Source organism: Schistocerca cancellata, chromosome 1 (genome assembly GCF_023864275.1).
Source record: "Schistocerca cancellata isolate TAMUIC-IGC-003103 chromosome 1, iqSchCanc2.1, whole genome shotgun sequence".
Classification (NCBI taxonomy): domain Eukaryota; kingdom Metazoa; phylum Arthropoda; class Insecta; order Orthoptera; family Acrididae; genus Schistocerca; species Schistocerca cancellata.
Genome location: NC_064626.1, coordinates 591,833,559 through 591,857,146, shown reverse-complemented (window position 1 = coordinate 591,857,146; position 23,588 = coordinate 591,833,559). Strand labels below are relative to the sequence as shown.

The following is a 23,588-nucleotide window of genomic DNA, read 5'->3' as shown; positions in this document are numbered from 1 at the left end:
TGATATCCAATTTTTATCTAACATAACACTTCTGTTTCAGTAATTTTTCTGTAATATAATTTTGGAGTAAAAGAAAGTGAAACACACAACACACAGTATTTTATGATACAGAGTAATTTGTGTTTGCAGATGAAATTTAGTTTAAACATCTTGCTTAGTGAATATAGTGAAATATATTGTCCTTTGTCTATGTTAATTGCAGATGCTAAAATTGTTCCTTACCCTTACCTTATAATGAATGGGAAGCAGTGTTTATGAGCTCTTCACAGATACACAATTAAAGCAGTTACTGTATCATGGTATCATGTAACGTCAGCATGAAAGTACCATACAGTTTGCTTCCCGGGAAGCGTGCAAGGGATAGGTCCCTGCAGTCGCGCTATTCATCTGTGTCCTCGGTGGCTCAGATGGATAGAGCGTCTGCCATGTAAGCAGGAGATCCCGGGTTCGAGTCCTGGTCGGGGCACACATTTTCAGCTGTCCACATCGAGGTATATCAACAACACCTGTCGGCAGCTGAGGGTTTCAGTTAGTCATCATTTATTCCAGGGAAAAGCTGCACGGTCATCAACAGTATTCTGTTCTTTCGAGAACAGTTACTGTCTTCGTATATATAGTTAAAGGCTACCCAGCCATTGACCTTAGTCTGTGCGAATGCGCACTGGTTTCCCAAACTCTTACGGGAATCGCCAAAGCATGAGTGAGTAATGAGTGAATGGCAAATGTCTATAAGGTACATTACATATGTAGAATTGTGGACAGTTGGGAATGTGAGTCTCACAGGAAGCGTGCATGGGATAAGTCCCTACAGTCATGCTACTCATCTGTGTCCTCGGTGGCTCAGATGGATAGAGCGTCTGCCATGTAAGCAGGAGATCCCGGGTTCGAGTCCCGGTCAGGGCACACATTTTCAGCTGTCCACATCGAGGTAGATCAACAACACCTGTCGGTTTCAGTTAGTCATCACTTATAAGTTGGTTATCACTGATACCACACCTCATATTATCAGAGGAGCACTGATACAAGAAAATAATGCAATAAATAGAAAATGTGGACAGTCAAGTTGCTTACGTCTTAATACTTTTCATTCTCATGTATATGGATCTTGGAATTTTTGTTCATTCATTTACAAATAAAATGTAGATTTATAATAAACAAAGTTAATTCTTTATTAGTAATTATGAGTACTTACCTGCAAACCGCCTGCTGACATTGTGTCCTTCCTGAAGGTGCCATACCCATGGGTGATGATAGGGACAGAAGCCATACTCACATAATGTCTCACAAATACCTAAAGAGTGCACAATGGTGTAGAAATTTGTCAATCACTATTTTCTGGCTTGCAGTCAACTGTTCCAACATTTTTGTTCATTCCACTTATATGACATTAGCTCTTCCAGATAGCCAAAAATGTACATTCTAATTTACACACATTTTATCTACCCTCAGCAACAGTAGCTGATACAACAGCCTTCTAGTTTATGAATCCTTTTTCTACGATGAACTGTACTGCAAAGCTTGTTTCTGCATATTTTTCAGGGTATTTTGTTTAGTACTCTCACTCCAGGTCATCTAATTAAATATTAGTTAGGAAGAAAACTGCAATCATCCACACTATTTTTGAAAGAATAATTTATCGCTTTATGACTAGTTTCATGACTAGGCCTTCTATCAGAAGGCAGTGAGGACTTTTTGTTTTCAGTTTTATCTTGAAGGAAACACATTGTATGTTGCAACATCAGGTCTGCTTCACTAATGCCTGACATTCTGAACTATCAGCCAAGCTCTTCAATTCCACTGGATGTTTTTATCATTCATAACATCATTGTTTATATTCCGCACAGCAATTTAACTTCTCAGAAGTTCAAACATCTTTTTCCACTTCATTCTAAAGACTGTACTCAACTCCACGAATATACAACATAAGGTCTGAATTTTGCATTTCTCGGTAGTTAGCCTGTGCATTATGCAGCACAACTCTGTTTTACTTCTAGTCTTCTGTACATACTCTAAATCAACATTTCAGAATAATAATAAAATAAACTCCACATGTGACAGTTGTCACACCCACCTGTCTACCTATTTTTGCTATTGTGAGGATAATACTTTTTTGGAGTTATTGTTTATTTGTTATAACAATGAAAACAATCAATTATTGACTAAATAATTTGACTGGATGGATAAAAAACTCTACTCACCAAGTGGTGACGTAACACACACATAAAAGTAAGGTACTGTAAGGATAAGTTGGGATGCTCTAGCTCAGTCAGTAACATGGCTGACTTAAATGCAAGAGAAGCTTTTGGAGCCAGTGGCTCCTTCTTCTGTCAGAAGTGTTGATGGGGAAGGAAGAGGGGTGAAGGAAAAGGACCTGGAGAGGTCTAAGAAAAGGGGTAGATTTTGGAAAAGTCACTCAGAACCACAGGTCAGGGGAGACTTACCGCACGGGATGTGAAGGAAAGATATTGTTAGATATTTTACCCAACACAATTACACTCTTCAGATCCCCTGTACATCTAAACAGATATTCTTAGAGTGTTTCCATTTAACATTGCGTTGTGTATATTACATAAGTTGCAAATGACAGTAACAACAATGAACATGGCTATTATGAGTCCTATGAACATTGTATTAAGTACCTTTCTAATAATGTAACAATGTTGTTAAACCGAGGAAATTGTATGCCAACCAAAAGGCATGGTAGCAGGAAGTTAAGTGGGCACACCAATAATAGGTGTGAGTTAGCGGGTATCATTACAGAAGCTATGCTGACAATATGAGGATGAGCTTTAGTCTCTTCTTAGATGAAACGTGTTTGGACCAGCCACAAACATATTGCTGAATAGAGACAATGATGCAGGAAGATTTAGTTACACACAATCAAGATGCTGAATCTATAAGATCTCGTATTGCAGTTATGATGCTGATGCTAATGATATTGATGATGAACAAGGCGGGTTTTTGACAGGGCAAGAGATGTATTGACAACATCATTGATTAAGAAACTGGTGAAGAAAACACAGTTGTGAAAAATATCCCATAACCTACATGAGCATGAGTAGAACTGACTTGATCAAAAAACTAAATATTTCCATACATCATACCCAAGAATTTATGGACTCTTCATAGTGTTTGGAGTTTTCACTATTTGTGCCATGTTGAACTGCATGACAATACGATCGATTTAGTATGACTAATGACTAGATTATATCTAAAAAGATGATGTGACTTACCAAACAAAAGTGCTGGCAGGTCGATAGACACACAAACAAACTCAAACATACACACAAAATTCAAGCTTTCACAACCAACAGTTGCTCCATCAGGAAAGAGGGAAGGAGAGGGAAAGACGAAAGGATGTGGGTTTTAAGGGAGAGGGTAAGGAGTCATTCCAATCCCAGGAGTGGAAAGACTTACCTTAGGGGGAAAAAAGGACAGGTATACACTCGCACACACACCCATATCCATCCACACATACACAGACACAAGCAGACATTTTAGATATATTTTTCCCACGTGGAATGTTTCCCTCTATTATATCCATATCATTAATGACTAGATTAGTTCTTCTTCTTCTTCCCCCCCCCCCCTCCCCCCCCCCACCCCTTATTTTTTTAATGGAATTAGCTTTCGAAGTTTTTGAATTGCATGTGGCAGAGAGATTTCGTGCCTATTGTAAGAGTTGCACATCTAAAATTATGATATTGTATGTTACTGCTTATATACGATAACTAACCATCAAGGAGAAAATATATTTATTTTATGCTTGTGCAATAACCATAAAGGAGAATGGGAAAAATGCTTCATGAAAATATTTTTTGATCAATTTTTTGTGACTAAAAATTATTATCTGTGACTTTTTAGGGTTTAGTTTGAAACTCAGGTATTGTTTGTTGTCCCTGACAAAGTCAAGCTTGATAATGGTAAAAACACAGGCAGCCTCTTTCCAACATTTCTATGGGATCATATCAATGGCAGAATGTGGTATATATTTATGGGGGACTCTCAGTATTTATTAAAATGATCACCTTTTATTTCTAAACCTTAATGAACACTGCCTATGTCATAAAGGGCTTTGCTGTAATAAAGTAAAATACACCGGTACTGTAACGATAAGTTGGGATGCCCTAACTCAGTCAGTAACATGGCTGACTTAAGTGCAAGAAAAATGGGTTCAAATCCAGTTACAAATGTACTAATATGGACTCACAGGATATGTGTTTCTAAGGTCAGTTCAGTCTGAAATGAGGAAAGGGGCAATCCTGGGAACAAAGCAACACACTGACCATATGTCCGCCCACACAAAGGCCTCTGTGACAGATCCTGGCCTGTGATGCTGTTGCAATAGTGGGTTTGGGTTATAAGGATAAGCTACGCTAATGAATATTCTCAACATATGTAATCGTAATATTACTTGATCCTTTCTGTATTAAGTTATTAGCCTGCTCGTCAACTTTTAATTCACCAATAAAATTCCAGTTAGATCTGTAGTCATCAAATATTATATGTTTTAAACAACTCACATGCACAATGATTGTAAGAAGCAATGATATTATCAACACATTACTAAAAGAAAGTACAATATTCATATAAAATAAAATTAAGAAATCTTCATAAAAGCAAATAATGTTTATTGTGTTTCGAAAAGAACTGTACAAGGCTTTTTGTGAACAGAAATTACAAAAGACTGATTTTATGTACCAGATAATAATAATAATAATAATAATAATAATAATAATAATAATAATAATAACAACAATATATTAACTTTCATTGTTAAACATATTCCTTCTTAAGTCATTTGCACTTATGAATTTGTTGGAAATTTTGATAATATCAATATTTTTAGTCATTTCTTTATGAACATGCAAAATTGTTAAATCACCCAATCTTTTTCTGGATGATTGTTGACTGCAAAAAATGTTTTCAGTCTTCTAACTTCTGAAAATAACTGCTCGGAGGTATAAGAAGTAACAGGTATAAAAAAAAAACATCAGTACAAACTTCACACATGGGACCTCTGTCCTGCCTACTTAAAATATTTATAATGACTGACAAGCTGATAACTTCTTTCTTTATTATGCATACATCTGGAAACATGTCGATACACAATGTTTGCTTGTCTTTATCAAAGTATCTCCCATGGAACTGCAAAATTCGATCAGTACCAATTTGACCAATAGCAAAAATTTAACATTGTCAGATAGTTTCTAACACCTTTGTCTGAAATCTCTGATTTAGCAAATCCACAGCTACATCAGTTCTTTTTCTTTCTTTCTTTTTTATTTTTATTTTTTTTTTAATTCTCTGTACATTTCCTTTGGTGTTTGATACGTATGAGGAGCACTGCCTTTGTCACAGCATTTTGGTATCTTCCTTTTTCTGGGGAAGACTGGTGTATCAGTGTTCAATTCCTGGGCTGTCTTCACTGTTTGATCTACAACTCAAAAAATATGTGTTAGAGTACTGAAAATTTTACTCCTCGAATGAGAGGTCCCTTTTCACTTTCTGTCTCACACATTCCTTGACAAAACTAAACTTGTTTAAGATACTTCATAGATGCCCTTCAACTTTCAGATTTTTATCAACAAATCTGCAGCATAAGAATATTTATTTATTCACCCATATGTTAAAAGTCTCATTTGCAATGAGAGAAAAATATTGTACCATCTTAACAAATTTCATAATATTTTGCTGTACATCACTGCATAATAAAGAGACAATTTCATTTCATGTATTGTGAGAAACCTACTTATATGGAGTTTGCTGCAGCTGTGATTTCAACTCAGGAATACCTTCTGCCCTGAGCAGCAGCAGCAGCAGCTGATGAATATTTGCAATTCTTATCACTTCATGGCATATCTGGTACAGCAACTCTATGAAGGATTTCAAAAGAAAAACGGTCTTAGTTGCAGAGGAAGCAATACTTTTATTGACGTGTTGCACCTTTCTGGGGCATTTTCCAAAAATCTATAGAAGGTGTGTCACACAGGTGGTCAATCATAGATTTGAAAAAAAGTTAACTTATGTTGGTGGGGGTGCAAAGAGGAGGTGTGGATCAATGAACCACTTATGGTAGGTGTCAGATACAATACCACTGGAGTTTCAAATCCAACCCCAGTAACTATGAGTCAGGAGCTACGTAACCTGAGTAATGTGGCTCAAAATATTAGATATAACCCTGAAGTGGTAGGTAAACTATTTAAACAAAAAAATGACAGAAATAAGTAATCGCGTATTAGTGTATCTGGAGTCCTAAAGCCAAAATTCATTGTACTTCCTTTCATGGGGAACATCTTGTACCAACTAGCAGAACTCTTCAAAAATTCTGACATTAGAATAGCATTCACAATCCACAATGACTTACACAATGACCAGCCATACAGGGATTAATACACTGCCTCTGGCATGTATAAACTGGGATTCTGTGAATGCCAGAAGGTGACTTAGGGCAGGCAGGCAGGCAGAATGTTTAAAATTAGATTACATGAACTTACTGAGAAGAGTGAAGTCAAGTGGCATTCTGCATGTGCAGAACATTTGAAAGAAATCAGATGCCAGCCACACATGTGAGAATATCTTGAAATCCTGCACCATGCTCCAAAAGGCAGAAAGCTAAGCCTCCTTGAGGAAATTGAAATAGTAAAACACTAGCACACACATACAGAGTTAGTCATTAATAATCAGCTGATTACCAGAAACCACATGTATTTAGACTCTATGCTATCACTTTTTAAAATATTTATTTGAGTAGCATCCTGTTTAAAGTACATGTAGTAAGCACTATACATGTAACTTAAGAACCATGCACAACCAGTTTTTATAACTGTTTTTAACATTGTTTATAATACTGAGTACCGTCTCTCTTTATGTGTTGTACTTTATAAGAACTTCACACAAGATAACTGTAGTAGTTTAACAATTGAGTATGTTTCCACTATATTTTATTTTACAATCCCTACAATTTTATTTTAATCATTTTACTGGTTACTATGTTGTCAGTATACACTCTTAGTTTGTTCATGTAGTGGTGAACTTTAGTGTGTAATCCACATTACTACATGCAGCAGCTACTTGACCAGCAAAGAAGGGCAGCACTGTTTGCCCTAAATAATAGATATTTACATAAAGTGCTATATGTATATTAATTAAATTACTTAAATTCACATTTAGCTTTCCTTTTTACAAAGCAAAGTTTTTAAGAGAGTAGGTAATTGTATCAGTTTCTCATATTATGTTTGAAGAAATGCAGTGATGCACGTTTACAGATTACTTGGCCAACTGACAGTGCAAACAGTATGTGTTTTGTGTGGAAACTTGTAAGTGTGATACAAATGAGTTATTGTTTAGTGTACAGAATGTGATACATGGTTTGCAAACCTGTAAGTGTGGACCTATGCCAGCACTGCTTTTTGAAATGAATCCTCTGGATTTCAGGTAAGGTTTGAACTGGGCGTAAATTTTTGTGGTTTGCCCCACACTATAGCTCTCAGTAGCTGAATCATACCATTCTTTGCCCTGTATGTATGCACAACAGTCTCTATAGATGTGATGAATACAAATTTCACAGTATATTAAAATAAGTTCTCTAATAAATCCTTCGATTTCCAATATAGCTCTGCAGGATAAGCCTGTATCCTGCTGAATACTATTTTCTTTTTCTTATAGATTTTATGGCGATTTCCAGAAGGGTGAAATGTGTCAGTGAAAGTATTATTTCCCATGCAACCAAGAATGTTTTGCTTTCGAAATGATGAATATTTGATACTTTATTGGTTTGGCCCCGAATTGTTATTCTTTGATGACTTAAAAATTAGAGGGACATTATTAACTTTAAAATCACTTGCATACATTTTTCATTTATCCTAATGTATGTTTTGAGTTAAGAAATGACATATTGATTCCTTGTTTCATAGTTGCCAAAGCAGTCACAGAAAAATGACAAAGTGTACATTTTTCATGAAATGTGAAACATTTAATTGCCTTTTGCCACTAGGAAAATCCATTTCAAACAAATGCATTATATGAATCCCCATCTGCAGAAGTAGCAGTTGCCGATGGAAGCACTATATTGGAATTGAGAATTTTGACACACACACATGCACGCACAAACTACAGAACACTTTGTCCAATTTTTTGCTGTAAGAATTCAAGGAACTGTCTTTTTCCATCCGTAGTCGTGTGACTTGCCTGATGAATTTCTTAAACTTGTTGCTAATAAACTACTGAACATCAGAAGACAGATCCTTGGATTTATTATCTTTTGGCTGAACATTCTTTTCACTATGTTCAATGCCATTAATATAGAGCTGTGATGGAGATGACAAACATATGGCAAATTTATCCATATTGCTTGAATTAAAAAATATGTAAAGAATAAATACTCAATATTGTGTTGTAGCTTTCCACATGTGTCAATTGATCATGTTTGAAAATTTTTGGCCAGTAAAGAGCTATCGATCCACACATCCGGTCAGCATAACCTCTTCTTTGTACTTACTATTAAGACTGTCAGACTCCTTTTTTCTAAAAATCAGAACTTCTCAGTCCACAAACTAAGCTCTTTCATTCTTCCAAGCCATTGTCTCTCAGAGAACAAACAAAATGATAACAGTCCAGGTTACATTAAAAATACGTCACTACAGTCATAGACCACACAACTCTGTATCCTATTGAAACAAACAAAAGGAGAAAAAAGAAACTCACAATTGGTGTCTTCGTGTTCTACCTTATTCTTTACTAGTGCTCCATAGTGGCAAGTAGTTATCTTAAAACAACAGTTGGTGAATGGAGTGGGCGAAAAACAATGGTTGATGAATTGAACAGGCATATTGTAGTGCATTACTTGTAAGGGAACATCAAAGCAAGTTGAAAAAAAGTGATTCTTTACACAATTTATACTTCCATTGTTGTTGTTGTAACTGCCCTTGACTTGGCCAAAGATAGAGAAGCAATGGGGGAGTGTGTTGTTCGATTGTCTTTGCTCAAACACGTTTGAAATGAACAAATAATATTTTAGAGGGTAGAAATTTCAATGCAGCTTATGCATAAGATTATTTTTTGGGTGCTTGAGCCCAGAGCACCCAGGTATTTGGTGCAAATGGGCAGAAGTGATATTCTTGGGGTTAGCACTCAAACACCACTGTATGTTGTCAGTATAAAATGATAACTACAAGACTGTAACATATACGAAATATCAATGATAATAGAGGAATGAAAGCAACTGACCAAGGAGTGAACTCTTGGGGATTCCAGATAGTATATTTTTCCATTATCTTTTCTCTGATCAACAAGCAATTCACTGATATTTGTTTCTCTGGTAACTGTTCAACCACAGTACTAAACCTGAAATAATACATTTTCAACAGAAGATATTGAAACTGACACTATTAAATGTCTACCAGAAATCAGAATGTATTAAAATAGTTTCGTGTTTATCCATGGCTTGTTTAATTATTTTGTTAATATAGTTCATGTCCTATTGAGGTTGCTGTTGTTGTTTCAGAAGCATGATTTAGATATCTTGCATATGTTATAAGCATTAAGGTAGTCCATCAGCTATTCATTTGGTAATGTCCTCCAAGGCTTTTGATGCTCAGGGTAATATCCTGATAATCCATTAATTGCATGATGCTTTTATATTACCATTATTGGGTATGGACTAAAGTAAGTGTTGTTCAAACTCAGTGGTGTATGTACTGCATACAAGAGAAAAATTGAAGATCTGCCATGTGTTGTTCCTTCAGAGAAGATAACATCTTTATAGCTTTCAGTACTGTGAAAATGTGTTTCACAGATAACACATATCTTACAGAAGTGTTATCTTATAGCTGTGTAGATCGATAAGTTATTGCAAATTGAGAGCTGACTTGACCACTTTCCACCATAAATTTCACATTTTATGCTGAATACTGTAGAGTTTCTTAAATACACCACTAACTTTTAATGTTTTCTCACTGTATTTAAATCTCTGTTCTTCATCAAAAGAAGGCAACTGAACTATATCACCTGATTCACCTATGTCTGTTATTTGCTTTTGTGTTTCCTTTTACAGATTAGGTGTCTATGCATTTTATCATTACACTTCCTCTTTCTTGCTTGAAATAGGATTCTCGTTTGCAGTCTGTGTGGTGTTATGCTTATTTCTTAATTTTGGTATGCAGCATTAGTTTTTAAAGTAATCATTTTCCACCAGCATGTTTGCATTTTTAAACTTTCTCCTGATTTAAGTGGTTTTTTCCTCCCCCTAAAAAAATCAAGGAAAAATGTTCATTTCATTAACAGCTCACCTTACTTCCTGACATAGTCTCTTTGAGAGATATATACTTGTTCTAGAAATCCTCCAGCTTTTTCATCCCATTGGAGAAATAGGTGCTGTCAAACTTTGTAAAACACTCATCAGCTGTAACTATCATTTCCTCAGTCTATGAAATTTCTTCCCAGTAAACCAAACTTTCAAGGTGTGGAACAGGAAGCACTAACTTGGAGTTAAGACTGTCAAATATGTGGATGAGGAACTAGTTCAAAGTCCAATTAATGCACTTTCATCATTGTTAGCGCTTATCAAATTACAAAATGGTCTGTGTCTGCTTTGGTGCTCTTTCACCAGCCTCTGTCCATTGTTTTGACTGCCATTTTGATTTTGGTGTCAGATGGTGCATTGAGGTTTCATCAGCAGTCACAGATTAGTGATAAATGTCTTGTGGGTTGTGACTACATATCACCAGACAATGTGTTGAAATATTGTGCCAGACACACTTTTGGTCAATTGTGGGAAACCATGGCACCCACCTTGCAAACAGCTTCTTCACAGCAAATTGTCTGTGTGAGATATTATGCAGTTGCTCAGTTGAGATGCTTACAGTCTCAACAATCTCAAAAATTGTTATTCAATGGTTTTGCATTACCATATCATGGATTTTGTCACTGGTTTTCTTCGTTGTGACCTCAGTTGGACGGCCAGAGCATGCTTCATTTTTGGTGTTTGTCTGACCACATATAAGTTCATTAATGCGGAAGTAAATGGTCTTCAATGATGGTGCAGAGTCCACTTGAAATTCATCCAACTCAGTTTTGATTTGTGTAGCAATCTAACCCTTGAAATGAAAATGTTTAACAACAGCATGAAATTTGGTTTTCTCCATTTTCAATTGCAGTCAGTATACTGACCACTTCAGATGGATGTCAATAATGAATTATTTGCTATACATTGTTGAAATTAGTTTTATGATCGTTGGAATAATCAAGCATGGCCACTGTGGAGCTGCAACAAAAATGTTCCATTCTTTTGTGGAAGTATACTAGACTTATCAACTAACCACCATGTACCACTGTACTCATTTAGATTCTGAACTCCTTTTTATTCCCCTTTATTAAAGAAGTTGGTGTAGTCCTTTTAAGTTCCCTTTATTAAAGTCCGCAGCTTGTGGTCTTGCGGTCGCGTTCTTGACTCCCAACCACAGGCACTCGAGTTTGATTCCCAGCGGGGTCAGGGATTTTCACCTGCCTCAAGATGACTGGGTGTTTGTGTTATCATCATCATTTCATTCTCATTCATGACAGGGGTGAGACTGGACTGAGCAAAGGCTTGGAATTTGTACAGGTGCTGATAACCGGGCAGTTGAGCACCTTACAAACCAAACATCATCATCATCATCAGCCCTCTACACAGGGTTCTTGTGACAGACATACCGAAAAACAGTGCTTTCTGTAGCCTTTATTTTTCCCTTCTTTCTTCAGCTAAATTTCTCTAATACTGGATTATTGTCAGTGCTTTTGCTTGGCTAGTAGCAACTTTATATGAGAAGTTAATATTCCTCTCACCATCTTGTACTTGTTTTTAATTTTCTAGTAATTCTTTTCCTGTATGCTGTAGAAACTTAGAATTCTAAGCTAATTATAATCATGATAAATACTGATAAATTTTTGAAGACTGATTACACTTGAGTGTCTTCTTAAATTTTGTCTGTTTATGATGTAGTTCTGATTTCCTGTATACATACTTTTTTCACTCTTGAGATTGCAGCTAGATGAAATAGTCCACAAAATCTTCATTCATCTCAGTTACTCTCTCTTATCTGTTAATGTATGAGGACTGTGCATTTTTTCATCTCTCCTACTACTACACCCAATTCTTCAGATTCACGTTCAAATACTTTTTCTTTCTTCTCCTCAAGTTAGCTTGTGATGTAGGCATCTAAAAAAATGAAACTGTCCTGATCTTCAGCTTTTTAGCTACTCATTAAAAGGAATTAAGAATGACCTTAGAACCTAGTTGGAAATTGATGTTGATATTACTATGAGTACTAAATTTCACCTGGAAGAATTCAGGAATCAGCAACAAAGCTACCTTTAAATCCTGAGTAAGTCTCTAGCAAACACACTAAGTGTATATTGGAGTACCTTTCCACCATGTGTGTTGTTTCATGAAGCATCTCAGTTATCTTCCTGTTACGACAGTCCACAATAGCTATAGGATGTTGGCCTAAACATAAACATTTGTAACGTTTGCAACTTAGAATTTATTTTCAAAATTTTTTTGACAAAAGGTTTATATCTCTCTCCATAGAAAAGAGAAACATTGTATGGTCTGCTGAAAAAGAGGAACTTTCAATACCTACCAGGTAGTAGGAATACAGAGAATGTATTGACAGGAATGATGTAACTGATGTGGCAGTCCTTTGTTACATTGGGAAATAATGTTTAAAATGTAGTATACTACATTTCCACTCACATTTCTCATAAACTGTCACAAAATTATATTCTAATATCTTTTGCAGTGTTTTCCTACCACTGAGAAAGCACAATGAGCATCACAACACCGTGGTAATCATTCGTGCTGCAGTTCACAACCCAGCAAAGCATCGCCAGGATGATGTGTTCAAGACAGGGATGATGGTTCTTGACCGTGCTTTAGAGATGGATGAGACCATTTCTGTGTATGGTGTTATTGCCATCATAGATCTAGCTGGAATTGGTGTTGGCCATGCCAGACAACTAACTATAAAGATCATACGAAATGCTGTTCATGCATGGCAGGTTAGCAATCTTTGTTGCTTTTACTGTAGACTTAGTTGTGTTCTGTACATGATTCTTATGCAAAGTGTGTTAGCTTCAATAAAAATTACACATTAATAGTTGTTATAAAATGCCACTAAATACTGGAACATGTGCAGCATGTGTTACAATGTTCAGAAAATACGGTGACTTCAGAATACACAAGAGGGTTGATGACTCACACACCCATTCATGTATTCAGATTAAAGTTTTTGTTTATTTGCCCAAATCTCTTAAAATTCCTACCAGGGTGGTTCCTTTGAAAAGGTCACGACTAGTTTGCTTCCCCATTCTTTTCCGGTGCTAGCTTGTGTTATTGCCAATAACTTTATCATTGGTAGGTATTAAATGTTAATCTTCCTTGCTTCCTTTCTAGAATTCATGTCTACATAAAATAAATAAAATGAGAATCTATAATTGGACACTGGAATGTCAAATTTAACTACATTTATTGTTAGTTTCATTACATACTGATTCTTGTGAAATATCAAACAGTGGAAAATTCAGGAAGGAATAACAGTATTATGAGAAGGAAAGTTGCTACTCACCATATAGTGGAGATGCTGAGTCGCAGATAGGCACAACAAAAAGACATTAAGGCCTTTGTCAACAATAGACACACACACACACACTCTCATGCAAACACAACTCACACACACGACTGCAGCTCAGGCAACTGAAACCACACTGACAGTGTGGTTTCAGTTGCCTGAGACTGCAGTCATGTGTGTGAGTTGCATTTGCGTGAGTGTGTGTGCATGTGCGTATGTGTGTCTATTGTTGGCGAAGGTCTTAATGGCCGAAAGCCATAATTGTGAGAGTCTTTTTGTTGTGCCTACCTGCGACTCGGCATCTCCACTATATGATGAGTAGCAACTTTCTTTCTCATAATATTGTTTTTGTGAAATATGTCTGACATAGAGATGCTCTTGAAGAATGATTTATTTATGAGTCTATGCAGTATTTATAAAGATAAGATCGCTGTGACACAAGTTGCACCTGTTAAATAAGGAAGACTTATGTCCTAATTTAATTTTGTAATGTTAAGTAGATGCTGGAATTCACAAATGAGGTATGAATATAAGAAAAGATGCAAGAGACAGTGCATTAATTAAAGTGTTTCTACTAGGATGTATTTTTTCAGATTAGTCCATCTGAAACTTCTAGATTTTGCAGTGTTTTCCCCCAAGTGATCCATAATGTTTTAATGTTTCCTCTTATAAAATGAATGAAAAGATATGATTAAGAAAAGGAGGCTTTTAATTTTATTCTTCAAATCTTAAACTCTCACTGTTTTCATCTTATGAGTATTATTATAGCTTAGTGTTCACTTATGTAGGCATGATAGCAAAGTCTGGAACCTACCAAAGCAGGCCACTCATGTGTCATCATATTTGGACTCCCATCATAAAGGAGATGTCAGAAATTAGAATAAACTGCAACAATTTTAACCAAGATCACAGGTACACACTTTACATGACCATGAGACAGTATTTGGAGACTAAGCAGATGCTGCAGGGAGGCTGGAGCAACGATTTCAGAAATGATGCTGGCCTCTTGCACCAACTAGTGTCATTTTGTCTTGTAGTGGGCTGTAACTGCTAGGGTTCCCAACTCTTTTCTCCCTGTGTCATTGTCACTGCAGTCCTCTCTGGGAGCACCCAGATGCTGCTATCATACCTACATAAGTGAAACAACATGCCAGCCCCAGCAGTCCATGGTTTTTTACTCCACAGCACCACATAAGACTCAGACTACACATTAGCAACTGGTATTAACTTTATATTTTAGAACAGAGACATGCAGTTTAATTAGTATTAAACTTGTTCCTGCGTCTGCCCTCACTAAATGCAGCTGTGATTATTTTTTAAGTCATCTACAATGCAACACCACATTTCTACTAATCAGTTTGATCTAGGTGGTACAAAACATCTGACACCTGCCCTTTGGCATGTACATTTAAAGCCTTGCATTCAATATACCATATTGGCATTTATAAACCATGCTTTTTCCATAAAATTTTCTACCAAAAAATTAGGTTTCAGTTTATCTTTAGGACCCTACAAATACCAATTTATTTTATATAATAGAAACTTCAGCTGTAGTGCTTGTTTCTTAACTGGAAATGGAGCAAAAATATTGTTAGTTGTTGGAAGTCAGTAGTTGTATAGAATATGACAATGTAGTCATCCCTGATGTTTGAAGTTTCATTTAGCTAATGACTGCCATCCAGCTCCTACTTCCATTATTTTACATGACAGGGCAGTGTAGTTTTCCTCTAACTAAAGAGTAAAATTTTTTCTTCACCATTGAGTAATAACATCAATAAAAAATCATTACGAACTCAGAATTTGATGCAGTTATGGCATAAATTTCAAACACAATGTTATCTGTTATGTGAAGAGTAGTGTACATTTAATAAAGAACTCAACACAAAGTGTGGATTGGATGACTCGAATGTGCATTGTTGGTTCACAGCAGAGAACAAACCACAAACAGTTGTTTCATCAAGTAAATCCTGCAGAAGGTCAAAATCTAGGAAATGTTCTTAACTTGAAGTTAGGGTTCTTTTCTTTGTACAATATAACAGGAAAGATGAGATACCTATTTTTCAACAAATAATCCAGTTAAAGAACTGGAAATTGTGAAGGCCTTAAACATAGCACAGATAGATTTCTGTGGGAGTACTGGTTAATGTCCCAGGTTTATGCATAAAGTAACTTCTCTCTTTGACTAAGTACTTCACTGGAACATAGATTGCAACAAAATTTTATCGAGAAACTTGTCAATGCAGTGAGGCAAGTAAGCCAATGTGGCCATGGCTGTCTTACCCTCTGGACTAGATCAGCAATGCCTACACAATGTCCATATTTTGGAACATGACAAGCAATATGACAGTGAACTACAAAAGTGTAAAAAGTATGTCATTAAGAACAACTGGAAATTTAAAACAAAGAAATACTGTGATGTTAGCAGTTCTTGTAGAGGGACAAAATCTGCCCCCTTTGTTATTCCTATGTACAAAATTTCACCCACATGAAATATGCCCAAGGAATATTTGTCCACTGCCAAAATAAAAGCTGGATGATTACAGAATTAATGATGAACTGACCAGCTACTGTTAGGAATCAAAGACCTAGTGTGCTGCTCAGTAAAAAAGCCATGCTAATGTTGGATGGCTTTAAAGTGGGTCTAGGTTCGATTCCCAGCTGAGTTGGAGATTTTCTCCATTTTGGGAGTGGGTGTCATGCTATCCTCATCATCATTTCATCATTATCAACGTGTAAGTCACCCATTGTGATGTCAAATGAAAAGACCAGCAACTAGTTGGCTTAAGTTCCCCAGGTGGGGAATTTTGGCTACTTGTGATTGTCACTGCAGGTATCTACAGAAGTAGGGCCAACTCCCTCATTTACACTTTGGTGCCCTTCTGGAACTGTGTAATATGCTGCACCTGCCAGGAATGAGCAGGAAGGTCTGCATTTCATTGAATGATCACCAAAACCCCTGCAGCACCAACACTCCGCCGGCCGCGGAGGCCGTGCGGTTCTGGCGCTGCAGTCCGGAACCGCGAGGCTGCTACGGTCGCAGGTTCGAATCCTGCCTCGGGCATGGGTGTGTGTGCTGTCCTTAGGTTCGTTAGGTTTAAGTAGTTCTAAGTTCTAGGGGACTTATGACCTAAGATGTTGAGTCCCATAGTGCTCAGAGCCATTTGAACCAACACTCCTTGTGATTTTGTCCTCCTTGCACCATCTGGCTGTCTGTTTGATTTTGCTGGCTGGCTGAATGCCCCTCTTCTTTATCTCTCCTTGTGCATGTCTGCTTATTGGTTAGTGCCAACAGTTGCTTCTGAATTGCATCCATCTGGTATATCCGACTTCCAAGCTGCTCGTTGATGTAAACCTGTCGTTCATGCCATATAGCTGCAGTCTTTCCAATGTGGATGTCACTAGATACCTGTGTCACTGCCGAGGTACTCGCCTGGCCCACTATAGTGTGCACCTTGTCTGCTACTGCAAGCACAGAGTTAACATCACCCTTTCTACATGTCACCATCACTGTTTCCACTGAAAGTGATAGTTGTGTTAGTGCAGTGTTTCACCTGACATAGCTTGCTCAGATGTCAGCAGAATTCTGATGGAATTCTGTCATCAATTTACTTGAACTGAAACACTTGTTGCAATGTTTAATCCAATGATTTACATACACAGTAGCCTTCAAGTGGATATCCATGTGATGCTATTTTGACTGCTTGGGCATCCAAGCTGTTAACCTTTACAGCAAACTTTGTATAATTGCTAGTAATGCTCTTTGGGTAAATACCAAATCTAGGTTTCTCCAGAAGGAACTTCGATATTTCTGTTTTCAACTTCAGAGTCAAAATGAAATTAGGTGCAGTGGGCAAACTGTCATATTCAACACTTATTGGTATATAGTCATGTTGTCACATCCTGAAGCTAAATTTTACAGATCCCTAATCTGCTTGTGTAGGTCCTCTTCTAGGCACAAAAGCTGTCCTTCTATCTGGGTTCCCTTAATATCACAACATGAAGTAAAGTTTCCTGTACATTGCTTGAGGCCTGTGCTTTATCTTTCAATTTTGAGATCAGCTATTTATAGGCAGCTTTCATCGTTTCAGCCAAAAACATACAGAAATGGAGATCAAGTTGACAAGATTATTCACTTGATTAGCCAGCATGGAGCTTAACAACAAAACTAAACCAAGAACTGTGAAACTAGAACTAAGAGTAAATAAGACAAAGCTGACCTGTTAGCTAAAGAATAATGTATGCATTCTCAATCACTGTCTGATTTTGTTGTTTCCCCCAAATGAATGCCAGTTAAGTGAAGTGACATCAGTAATACTGTAGTTTGAAGGCTGGTGTTTCTTTGCAATTTATCTACATTACAGCATTTCAAAATGTGATTTCATGGTGATCATATTGTTAACAGGTTTTTGCAAATAGGTAAAGTGATAAATTTTTCTCCACTGAATTTCTGTCTTCCTCCTCCCTATCCCCTCAAAATTAAGGGTGTGGCTTATATTTGGACCAATATGTTATGTTTGTGGACCATCATAATCTTTAAATAAATGTTCTCTCCATGAATTTCACCATTTCTTTTCAGCTTCATTTTACTCCCTCATTTACTTATCTGTTTGTCCACCTACTTGCTCATCTTGCTGTTTGGCATCAAAATATAATCTATTCTGCAATATGAAGACTTTCATTCGAGACAAAGTAATTATTAACAGTAAAGTTTATCTTGGCTCATTAAAAAGCCCTGGAAATTAACTGTTTGTAAAAAATGTAAATCTTTTATGTACAATTTTAATATTTATATGTATTTTCATAAGAATATCTTATTAAATCAGATTGCTTGACTATTGCAGGACTGCTATCCAGTACGAATCCGGCGACTCGACTTCATCAATGCTCCTATATATGTAAATGTTGTTCTGAATACATTCCGTAGATTCATGCGTGAAAAACTTCGAAACAGGGTAAGATTTTAAAGTAAAACTCTTACTACTGTCACCATCAAAGTGAAAATTGTGTATATATTGTATTGTCATAGTGCATAAAGTTAGTGTATTAAGTTTCAACATATTTCTTCAGTATTGTAAGGATACCAACTAATTTTTACTGTGTGGAACATTAAGCATCTTTATTATTTTTTGTGAAATTTAATTTTTCAGTCAATTTAACTTCAGATCTCACAATATTGTCTTAAGGAGTAATTCAGTCTAAAGGTAAAACACCCTGTTTATTCAAAATTATGACTACTGTCAAATTCTCTCCATAATACTTCAATTTTTTTTCTGCATTAATTTAATCATCACTTCCTATAGATCTCATCATAAAGGAGTACCAGTATTTATCGTCATGAATGTTGAATGTGTAAAGGAACACATTAAGAAAGTGAAATAGGTACAAAAACTCTTTGACAAATGACTGTTAGTTACTACACTGTGATACCTGTCACAAACCATGGACCTTCCCGAGTTGGGGCAGCTTACGTGACTCTGCGGTACACATAGCCAAACCATAGATGCAACTACATTTGAGAGATATTTGTGGAGAGGTCAGACAAACATGTGGATCCTGAAGCAAGGCAGCAGCAGCCTTTTCAATAGCTGTCAGGGTATTGGTATGGATGATTGACTGGTCTGGTGTCGTACCGTTAACCAACATAGCCTTACTATGTTGGTACTGTGAATGATTGAAAACAAGGGGAAACTACAGTCATCATATTTATCAACAATGTGAATCTCTGCTATATGGCTTCATGTTGATAGCACCCTCTTGGCTAAAATATTGTGTAGGCAAAATAGTCCCCCATTCAGATCTACTCAGGAAGCTATTGCCATCAAGAGAAAAAAAAACTGTCATTCTTCAGGTTGGAATGTTAGATCCTTTATTCAGTAACTATGTTAAAGAACTAGAAAAGAAAAATGGGTAAGTCGAAATTAGATAAACTGGGAACTAAGTGAAGTGCTGAGGTAGGAAGTGTAGAATCTGTGGTCAGATGACTGCAAGGTTATAAATGCAAAATCAAATAGGAGAATTGCAGTAGTAGATAGAATAATGAGCAAGAAAACAGGAATGCAAGTAAGGTGCAAGTGGCAGATACTGAGGGAGATGTCAGTCATGTATGAGATCACCCAGGACTTCCACATAGACATTGCTACTGTGATTTTGGAGCACACACTGAAAATTTTTGGGTGGGTGAGTATTAATAACATGGCATAAGAAAAATTTTGGATTTTGGAAATTACATATTTGTTTATAAAATTGCTAGGTTAGAATTTACTAATTTGGATGAACTGTATGACTCAACAATAGCTTGGTTCACAAAATATGTTGTGAGTTAATAAAATGTAAAAGGTTACGGAACTCTTTTGTGTGTCTATGCTGAAAATTAACTATTAAAATTAACAGCTGCCATATTTAAAATTATAAAAATGATGCAACTTTTTAATTTGAGGCTTATTACTTACTGAAATGTCATTTGGCCCAGAAAAATTAGGATGACAAAAGTATAGTCATAAAAGGAGGAATCTAATGAGTACAATGCAACAGAAAATTTGGTGTGTCTGAAGATCGATACTAATTATCTTTTATGGTAATTAGTTTTAGGAGAATTAAAACATGTTCCTCTTAAGTCTGCAGCCTTAGGTCTCTGGTTGTATGTGTGTGTGTTCAATATGGCAGATTAGTTCAGTCAAAATACCATATGCTGTACTGTAATAAAATTTTCAGATATTAATAACTTTCAATTAACATACATTCTAGGTAAACTGAATGTTCTGTTGTAATCATAATATGAATAATTGCAGTCTGATTAATGAATTTACATGATGTATCACCTGACATACATTTTGAAAGATTAGATCATGTATTTGCTATACATTACTTAGAGGACTAGATTCGAAATGGAAAATGAATAGAAAAAAATTATTAGCAGGAGTGCAACAATAGCAGGTGGGGTGGTCCCAGCTCATTATGCTATAAAGGCAACAGAGAATCAAATAAGCAAAAAGATAAAGCCCAGTCTATATCCTTAAATAACACACAAGATATTGAATCTCACAAAATGGAGGAGGCATTCATTTGCAGACAGGCACAATGAAGAGACTGCTAAACATTTAAGCTTTTAAACAAAAAAGTCCTTCTTCACAAACTGAAAACACACACACATTCACACAAGCAAAATACACACACATATGGCCACTGTCTCCTCTAGCTTTCAATATGTGGGTGCTACAGAAGAATGTTGATAATTAAATGAGTAGTTTGAATATTAATGAAGAGGTACTAACTTAAAATGAAGAAAAAGGAAATTTTTTGACAACTTGACTAAAAGAAGGGGGCATTCTGAGGCATCAATGAACTGTGGGGGTTGAAAATTACAGAGGGAAACAAATGCTTGACTGCAGTAAGCAGCTTCCCAGTGGATGTAGGCTGCAGCAGTTATGTAGAGACGAAAAGGCTTGTGAAGCATAGATTAGCATGGAGAGCTGGATCAAATCAGTCCATGGACAAAAGACAACAACAACAACAACACACTACTATTTATATACTTCAGTTGTGTTTAACATCGTAAAATTAAGAACACTGCCACACCAAAAATCTACTGCTTCCACTGTTATATTAAATAGCTACTGCATACTTTATACTACTAGCTTTAATTTCTGTACCTAGATCAGAAAACAACATGACTGAGATTTAGAAATGGAAAGATGGGATTGCAGTGCAGTTTAGTACTGAATTCATCTGCATCTACATCGATACTCTGGAAATCAGTGTGAAGTGCATAGCAGAGGGCATGTTTCATTGTCCCAATTACCAGGATTTCCTTCCATTCCACTCATGTACAGTGTGTGGAAAGAATGATAGTTGAAATGCTTCTGTGTAATTATTCTAATCTCGTCCTCATGATCCCTACGGCAGTAATACATAGGAGTTCTAGTATACTCCTAGAATCAGTATTTAAAGCGAGTTCTTTAAAGTTTCTACTAGGCTTTCTTGGGATAGTTTACATCTATCTTCAGGAGTCTGCCAGTTCAGTTTCTTTGGCATTTCTGTGACACTTTCCCATGGATCAAACAAACCTATGACCAATTTTGCTGTTCTTCTCTGTACACATTTAATGTCCCTTTTTATCTTATGTGTTTCAGGTCTAGACCCACATCTACATCTATATGACTACTCTGCAATGCACATTTAAGTGTCTTGCAGACGATTCATTGAACCACCTACAGGATATTTCTCTGCCACTCACTCACTTACAGCCTGTGGGGAAAATAATCTCTATGTGAGCTCTGATTTCTCTTATTTCTTCCTTTGTAGGCTGGCATCAATAAAATATTTTCGCATTCAGAGGAGGAAGGTGATGTTTGAAATTTTGTGGTAAGCTCTCAGCACAATGAAAAACATCTTTGTTGTAATAAGTTCTAGTGAAATTGCTTATCATATCCATGACACACTCTTGCAATAATACAAAACAAGTTGCCATTCTTTGGATTTTTTTTGATAGACTCTGTCAATCCTATCTGGTAAGGATCTCATACTACACACCAGTACTGTAGCGGAGGATTGACAAGCATAGCATTGGCAGTCTCTTACATAGACCTGTTGCATCTTCTATGTGTTCTGCCTACGAAACACAGTCTTTCGTTTGCAGTCCCCACAAAATTATCTGTGTGACCAGTCAAATTTAAGTTGCTTGTAAATGTAATTGCTAGGTATGTAGTTGCATCAACAGCCTTTATATTTGTGTGATTTATCATGTAACTGAAATAATTTAATGGATATCCTGTAGTATTCATGTAAATGATCTCTCATTGTTCTTTATTTAGAGTCAATTGCCACTTTTCGCACCATATAAGTATAATGTCTAAATCATTTTGCAGTTAGTTTTGATCATCTGATGACTTGACTAGACAGTAAATGACAGTGCCATCTGCAAACAATCTAAGAAAGGTGCTCAGATTGTCTCCCAATTCGTTTATATAGATTAGGAACCACAGAGGACATTATAGCATTCCTTGGGGAATGCCAGATATCACTTCTGTTTCACTTAGTGACTTTCCATCTATTGCTACATACTGTGACATTTCTGACAGGAAATTATGAATCCAGTGGCACAACTGAGATGATACTCCATAGGTATGTGGAACGTTGTCAGTCACCTTCTGCAAATCTTGGAAGTATGGAGTCAATTTAAGATCCTGTGTCAATAGCGCTAATTACTTTGTGCAAATAAAGAGTTAGTTGTGTTTCACAAGAACAGTATTTTCTGAATCCGTGCTGCCTGTGTCAAAAGATTGTTTTCTTCAAAGTAATACATAACCTTCAAACGCAGTAATGTTCCAAAATACCACTGCCAATCAACGTCAGTGTTCTGTAACTCATCCTCTCTTGAGTATTGTTGTGGCCTGTGAAACTTTCCAGTCTTTAGGTATGGCTTTTTGTTGAGGGAGCAATATTCTATGATAGTGTGCACAAGTGATTTGCAAGCAGTCTCCTTTGCAGTATTCTACCAATAAACTGAAGTCTCCCACCTGTTTTACCTACAAGTGAGCCTCTGTGATCACTGCATTTCATATCCATAGAAACTGTTACACCCAAGTATTAGTGTTAGTTGACACATTCCACCTGCAACTCATTGAAATTATAGTCACATGATACTATATTTTCTTCTTTTGTCAAGTGCACAATTTTACATTTCTGAACATTTAAAACAAGTTACCAATCTTTGAACCACTTTGAAATCTTACCAAAATCTGACTTAATATTTATGCAGATTCTTTCAGATATAGATAACTGCATCATCTGCAAAAAGTCTGAGTGACACTGAGCCAAGAAACACAAATATGGCTTCATTCATAAACCTCTGAACTGTAACTGAAATAAACCTCTTGTGACTCCACAAGTAACAAGACAAAAGAATCAAACAGAAGGGGCAACAAAAGCAATAGGCAAACAACAGATGTGAGTGGCACAAATTGAAAGAACATAGTGAGAGTG

At 36.4% G+C, this 23,588-nt stretch overlaps 1 protein-coding gene and 1 non-coding gene across 3 annotated transcripts in view; both read left to right on the top strand.

Moving 5' to 3' along the window:
• The window catches only part of LOC126181932 (retinol-binding protein pinta), a 45,027-nt gene that overhangs the window by 3,269 nt on the left and 18,170 nt on the right, over positions 1 to 23,588 (top strand). For both annotated transcript variants that reach the window (XM_049924810.1, XM_049924811.1), the window contains 2 exons: positions 12,780 to 13,038; positions 18,449 to 18,559. In XM_049924810.1, the coding sequence (XP_049780767.1) occupies positions 12,780 to 13,038; positions 18,449 to 18,559 (370 nt within the window). The remainder of the gene's footprint in view (positions 1 to 12,779; positions 13,039 to 18,448; positions 18,560 to 23,588) is intronic.
• Positions 829 to 903, top strand: Trnat-ugu (transfer RNA threonine (anticodon UGU)). Its single transcript has one exon. It is a non-coding gene; the product is annotated as a tRNA-Thr (tRNA).